Source organism: Palaemon carinicauda, chromosome 23, assembly GCF_036898095.1.
Source record: "Palaemon carinicauda isolate YSFRI2023 chromosome 23, ASM3689809v2, whole genome shotgun sequence".
NCBI lineage: Eukaryota > Metazoa > Arthropoda > Malacostraca > Decapoda > Palaemonidae > Palaemon > Palaemon carinicauda.
The window spans coordinates 97,607,213-97,614,660 of record NC_090747.1 but is presented as its reverse complement, the minus strand read 5'-3'; the positions used below and the strand labels follow the sequence as shown (position 1 = coordinate 97,614,660).

The 7,448-nt window shown below is 36.7% G+C and overlaps 1 protein-coding gene across 1 annotated transcript in view; it reads left to right on the top strand.

The window, feature by feature from the left end:
- The first annotated feature begins 1,146 nt into the window (after positions 1–1,146).
- LOC137617014 (G-protein coupled receptor moody-like) overlaps positions 1,147–7,448 on the top strand; it is a 13,332-nt gene continuing 7,030 nt past the window's right edge. The window contains exons 1-2 of the mRNA XM_068346874.1: positions 1,147–1,750; positions 6,011–6,131. Of these exons, the coding sequence (XP_068202975.1) occupies positions 1,542–1,750; positions 6,011–6,131 (330 nt within the window). The 5' untranslated portion in view covers positions 1,147–1,541. The remainder of the gene's footprint in view (positions 1,751–6,010; positions 6,132–7,448) is intronic.

The window sequence follows — 7,448 nt, the reverse complement described above, 5'->3', positions numbered from 1 at the left end:
TTTTTGTCAACATATTACTATTTTTTTTTTTACTTGAAACATGTCCCATTTCAATAATAAATTACTGTAGATTCAAACCTCTTAAGCATATAACTTAACAATTAGTTAAGTTTTACATCAAAATCTCACTCGAATACTTACTAACTTTGTATTTCTGAATAACCTCGTTCTTACAAATATATAAATATCAAATGTTTTTCTTAATTGAGAACTATTTCATACTTAAAACATACTCAGTTCTTATGATCAATTAGAACTGAACCTCATTAGCATATAACTTATCAATTAGTTCAGTTTTACATCAAAATCTCAATAAGATACTTACTAAGACTTGTATGTCTACATAATCTGGATCTTACAAATATATACATTAAAATGTTCTTAACTGGACACTCTATTTCTATGATCAATAAGAACTAAACCTCTACAGCATATAACTATGAAACAACTTCTAAACTTACATGGAGCCTGAGTAGTTTTCAGTCCTTAACAGCATGTTATTCAAGCTTGATTATTTCAGAAGTGTCAAAGAGGATTCAGCTTCTACTTGAAGACTTCTGAACCTTCCAAAACATCTTCACTTCTCTTATTCTATCTCAGTTTAAACGAAGCTTGCCAGGAGCCACTTTCTATTCACATATTCTGACCACTGGTACCTACCGAAAACAAATGTTATCAGCCCAAATTCATAACATTCAATTAAATGCATCTTGAAAATCTATGAACTGGGATACTTTGTTATCTCCATAGAGTAAACACTATGAGTACTTATAGGTTGATCAAAAGTCATGAAGTATTTACTAACATTTCATTAAATATACTACAATCTTAATCTTACCATCTGATAGACTTTGCTAAATGTATTCACTGCAGATATGAATTGCAGCTGCATTAACTAATTTATATAGATATTTTATTTTGAGATGTAAAACAAATTTGGTTACCCGACATCACTTTACTAAGCATGGGGTGAGATTTCACCTTCAAAATACTCAAAATTCATAGTATTACAGTAATAAAGAATTGCCATCTTGACTCCTTCCCCATTCTTCTCGTTATCACAAAGATAAAAAAAAAGGGAATCACTTTTATCAGATATCGTATTGAAAAAGTGACATTAGCACTTTATCTTTCATTGCAGTCAGTGGTGTGGAGCATTCATCCTTGGTAGTGCCATCTATACTTATCCTTCGGATTCTACTCATCCTGTGCGGATTCTAGATTCTGGTAACGATACGCATTTAGTTAAGCGATTCTCAATACTAAAGTCTCGTTTACCATGTTACTGTTACCATATATGCTGAGAAACTCCACTAGGACTGGCATGAGTCATGGAACCTTCTACTACTGCGTTTGAAGACTTAGTACTGCCCTAGCTGAGAAACATTACTAGGATTGGCGCATGACTTGGAGCCAGCAGGGCAGGTTGTGCGTCGATTCCCAAAGATCGCTCGCAGGAGGAGGGACAATTCAAAGTCAGAAGACGGCCGAGGATACTCGAGGAACGCGGACGAAAAGGAGCCTTCCCAGAGGAACACGAAATGGGCGAGTATTCCTTCCCACAATACGGCAATAATAGTTCGTGCGGCCCAGATGAATTCACCTGCTGCAGCCTGGATAAGAATCCTGACCAGTGGGCCCTCATTTTGGGGATGGTCGTCACCATGTTCGTGATTGTAGTGGGGTCCTCTGGAAACCTCCTGACGCTGTGTACCCTCGCCCACCAGTTTTCCATGAAGCGACGAAATAGGTGAGAAAGGGCCGATGGTTTTAGAAATCTTGATCTGTCTCTCTCTTAACACCTTTACATGTTTGTGTGTTTGTGTGAACAATGCAGTTTTTAAACGCAATGCTGTTATTGTTATTGCTTTTGAGTGGGACTGACCTAGAAGGATCTATTTAATTGTGAGTTCTAGAGTGCATTCAAAATCATAAACATAAAGTCGTAATGAAGTTATAACATTGTGAAATCTTGAATCAAAACTTAACTATGCCATGACGTAAACAATTGAAATAACTAAGACTTCCTTGGATTTCAATAAGAATTTTAATTAATAATAAAAACTTTTCATCACCTAAACCATCACTGTATACCACAGCACTACTTTGATCTTTTTATGCAATAAACTGGTTTGTGACTAAGCCGTGTTTCCAAGAATTTTCATATCTGCTATTGATACAGCAATAACAAAAACGCCTTCTGAAGTCGAAAATTATTGCAGTTTACTGCTAACTACAGATACTTATAAACGTCAAGGCAAGATAAGTGTTTTCTTTAATCAAATGTCAACCATGCTCCAGGAAGTTAAAATAAAAGATAGATGATATAAAAAGCAACTGATAAAGGAAGTAGCATTGATAAAATTACTGCTAATCACTTCCGAATTTGGTTAATCGAAGCCGATAACAGTAAAGGAGTGACACTTGAAATTTTAAGCCACTGCTTAAAAAGGCCACATAACTATATTGCATTCATACAGACAATCTCTTTTTTGTTCATTCACTTAACTATATGATTTGGAATTCTCCAACTACTTTTGTGTGTCCATGACCTTTCCTTAAAGAGATCATTGAGCTTCATTTGGCTGGTCACATTCACCTTTGTATAGTGAGAAGAAGACGTAGGAGTGACAGGTTTAGTGTATAAGTTGATCTAAAACTAATGTGTATTATAAGTGTATGGACGGGATGGTGCTAAATATAAGGAATACGATAATGAATCATAAATGCTGTGTAGAATAGTTGCTATTTGTTACTGATGTTGCATATTGTTTATGTGTATACGTGAATCTATGTGTATATTATAGATATGAGCCTCAGTATTTTACCTAACAATAACCCTTTTGTTTCACAACTTTGAATGTCGAATCTGGGATGAATCTGCCCTAATAGAGAACTTTTGTGACATTGGCCGTAAAAGCATCTAAAAATGAATGTTCATCAACAACACTTTAAACCCACCAAACAAGATGGCATTTACATCTATCTTGTGCACTCTCGCTGTTCCTCACTAACTCCTATCTCACGCAATCTATTGAACCAATTCCAAGTCCTTCTTCCCCCACATAGTTGCAAATTACACACATTCAACTATTATTTTCCATTTTCTCCATATGACCAAACCATCTCAAAACAGTCTGGACAACCCATACCGGAGTTAAACCTTTTACCATTTCTTCTACATACCTCCACATTTCTCACCCAATCAGTCTTTCCAAACTGCAAATTGTTGCTTTTACACACAAAGCATACAAGACAGAGCACTTGGCATTCTGTATATATTGTAATTCATTCCATATTATATCAATTTTCTCATAACCTCAGCTATTATTCTCCATTTTCTCTATATGACTAAACCATCTCAAAACAGTTTGGTCAACCCTTACCGGAGCTAAACCTTTTACCATTTCTTCTAAATATCTCAACATTTCTCACCCAATCTATCTTTCTATACTATGATTGCATTACACACAACTTGTATAGTTAAAGTCACTTGGTATTTTGTTTATGATTCAGTCCATATTTTTTAAGGCAAAGAAATAAAATGTTATAAGCAAAATTTGTATAAACAATTTGGAATGGAACAAAACATTTTGGGACATATTTTGAAATATCTCTCGTTAATTGATAGCCGGATATGAGTCATAATTGTATAAACTGAACCCATGTTATCTCTCTCTCTCTCTCTCTCTCTCTCTCTCTCTCTCTCTCTCTCTCTCTCTCTCTCTCTCTCTCTAGCTATATCCACAGTGCTACAACCATTCCTCTTGCCATTACCATCAATTTCGTAAAGACTTTGGGCACCTGACAAAGACCTAACTAACTCGTTATCAGCTGTCATCTTACCATCCCAGTAAACTAAGGAGGGGGGGGGGGGAGTTAGGGGTGACAATAGGTTCACCTGCTGAGTTATCAGCAGCCATTGCCTGGCCATCCCTGCTCCTAGCTTGGGTGGAGATGGTACTTGAGCGCTGATCATATGAATATAAATGGTCAGTCTCTAGGGTATTGTACTGCTAGTTATGGAACTGTCACTGTCACTTGCCATTCACGAGTGGCTTTTAAACCTTTAATTATGAACCAAGTCGTTTTCTCATTTCATGATTAGTCTACTCTTCTTATATAGTCTTGTAGAATTATTTGATCTTGTGGGGAGATAGTAGCCATTTTCCCTGTTGAAGCCCCTGGGCTTATAGCATCCTGCTTTCCCCACTAGGGTTGTAGCTTGGCAAGTACTAATAATAATAACCTCTGTACCATGGTCTTCCACTGTCTTGAAGGTACACTAGGGCACATTTTTCTATCTAATTTCTCTCCCTCTTGTTTTGTTAAAGTATTTATAGTTTATATAGGAAATAATTATTTTAATGTTGTTACTGTCCTTGGAATATTTTTTTTCCTGGTTCCTTTCCTCACTGGGCTATTTTCCCTTTTGGGGCTCCTGGGCTTGTAGAATCCTGCTTTTCTAACAAGCGTTGTGGCTTGGCAAGTAGTAATAATAATAATAATAATAATAATAATAATATCATCCCTTAGCTGATCCACAAGGAACTCATCTCAGCCCTGTTTTTGTTTCATTTCAGCCACATGAATGTTCCTTCAACTTCCTCTATTCGTTGTATCAACCTTTGGACAGTACTTGAGATCTTAGCATTACTCAAAGCTTATCAACTTCAAACCAATGAGCAGATAAGGCTTAACGGTAACAGGAACTATATGCTGCCATATGGGTTTCTTTGAAAAAGCTCTCTCTCTCTCTCTCTCTCTCTCTCTCTCTCTCTCTCTCTCTCTCTCTCTCTCTAAGACATCCTTATATGGAGACCTCTGCCCTTTTTCTTAAAGTCCTTATTTAAAAGATTGTATGATCTCAGATCTAAACTTTTCTACAGATTCAATTTAGATAATTGATAGAGTAAACTGCTTGAATAATGATAATAATAGTTTTGGGGTAGTGTCATAGCCTCTATACCACGGTCTTCCACAGTCAGTGGTTAGAGTTCTCTTGTTTGAGGCGGCACTCAGGCAACTATTCTATCTTTTTTCTTATTTCCTTTCCTCACTGGGCTATTTTTCCTGTTGGAGCCCTTGGGCTAATGGTTTCCAGCCTTTGAAAGTAAGGTTGCAGCTTAGCTAGAAATAATTATATTAATGATAATAATAGTTTTGGAAAGTGACATAGCCTCTGTACCATGATCTTCCACTGTCTTGGGATAGAGTTCTTTTGCTTGAGGCGGCACTCAGGCAACTATTCTATCTTTTTTCTTATTTCCTCTCCTCACTGGACTATTTTTCCTGTTGGAGCCCTTGGGTAATGGTATCCTGACTTTGAAAGTAAGGTTGCAGCTTAGCTAGTAATAATAATATTAATGATAATAATAGTCTTAGGTAGTGCCATAGCCTCTGTATCATGGTCTTCCATTGTCTTGGGTTAGAGTTCTTTGGCTTGAGGCGACACTCAGGCAACTATTCTATCTTATTTCCTTTCCTCACTGGACTATTTTCCCTGTTGGAGCCCCTTGGCTTATAATATCCTGCCTTTGCAAGTAGGGTTGCAGCTTAGCTAGTAATGATAATATTAATGATAATAATAGTCTTGGGTACTGCCATAGCCCCTGTACCATGGTCTTCCACTGTCTTGGGATAGAGTTCTCTTGCTTGAGCCGACACTCAGGCGACTATTCTATCTTAATTCCTTTCCTCACTGGACTATTTTCCCTGATGGAGCCCCTGGGCTTATAGTATTCTGCCTTTGCAACTAGGGTTGCAGTTTAGCTCATAATAATATTAATGATAACAATAGTCGTGGGTCCTGCCATAGCCTCTGTAACATACCTTTCCACTGTCTTGGGGTAGAGTTCTCTTGCTTGAGGGTACACTAGGGCACAATATTCTATGTTTCCTTATTTCCTTTTCTCACTAGTATATTTTCCCTGTTGGAGCCCATGGGCTTATAGCACCCTGATTTTCCAAGGAGATGCGATGAATTCTGATGACCGCAATGATTTTACAGATTCATCAAGGACATGACGCCGGACACGGTACTCGTCACGAACCTTGCAATCGCTGATCTTTTCTACTCCGCGATCAATTTGCCCTTCATCTTTGTGACGTACTACAGAATATACAGTGATGTGAGTATAAGTTAAAACAGTGCTTCTCTATAATGTAAATAATTGCCATTATTACAGTATTGATATTCTTATTCTATATTCATTATCATTACTTGCTAAGCTACAACCCCAGTTGGAAAAGCAGGATGCTATAAGCCCAGGGGCTCCAACAGGGAAAATAGCCTAGCGAGGAAAAGGAACAAGGAAAAATGAAATATTTTAAGAACAGTAACAACATTAAAATGAATATTTCATATATACATTAAGTTAACTTCAACCAAACAAGAGGAAGAGAAATTAGATAGAATAGCGTGCCTGAGTGTACCCTCAAGCAAGAGAACTCTAACCCAAGACAGTCTAAGACCATAGTACAGAGGCTATGGCACTACCCAAGACTAGAGAACAATGGTTTGATTTTGGAGTGTCCTTCTCCTAGAAGAGCTGCTTACAATAGCTAAAGAGTCTCTCCTACCCTTATAGTTACTAGGTCCTTTGACTAGCCAGACAGGACATTGGATCCCTCTCTCTAGTTAAGGCTCATTTTATCTTTGCCAACATGTACACAGAATAGTCTGGCCTATTCTTTACACATTCTCCTCTGTCCTCATACACCTGACAACACTGAGATTACCAAGACATGCTTCCTCGTTAAAGGGGTCAACTACTGCAACGTAATCGTTCAGTGGCTACTTTCCTCTTGGTAAGGGTAGAAGGGACTCTTTAACTATGGTAAGCAGCTCTTCTAGAAGAAGGACACTCCAAAATCAAATAATTCTTCTCTAGTCTTGGGTAGTGCCACAGCCTCTGTATCATAGCCTTCCACTGTTTTTGATTAAAGTTCTCTTACTAGAGAGTACACTTGGGCACGCTGTTCTATCTTATTTCTCTTTCTAATGTTTTTTTTTAAGTTTTTATAGGTTATATATGTAAGATCTATTTTAATGTTGTTACTGTTCTTAAAATATTTTATTTTAATCGTTCATTTACTTTTGTAGTTTTTCATTTCCTTATTTCCTTTCCTTACTGATCTATTTTTCTCTGTTGTAGCCCTTGGGCTTATAGCATGCTGCTTTTCCAACCAGGGTTGTAGCTTAACTAGTAATAATAATAATAATAATAATAATAATAATAATAATAATAATAATAATAATAAATTTTTGGCAATGAGGCTCATATCTAAAAGAGACTTATGTCAGTCTATTCAACATAAAAAAAAACATTTGCTGCAATTTTGAACTTTTCAAATTATCCTCTCTCAAACAGACATACATATTTATAAATTCATCTTTTTTATAGTTTTTCATTTCCTTATTTCCTTTCCTCGCTGGTCTATTTTCC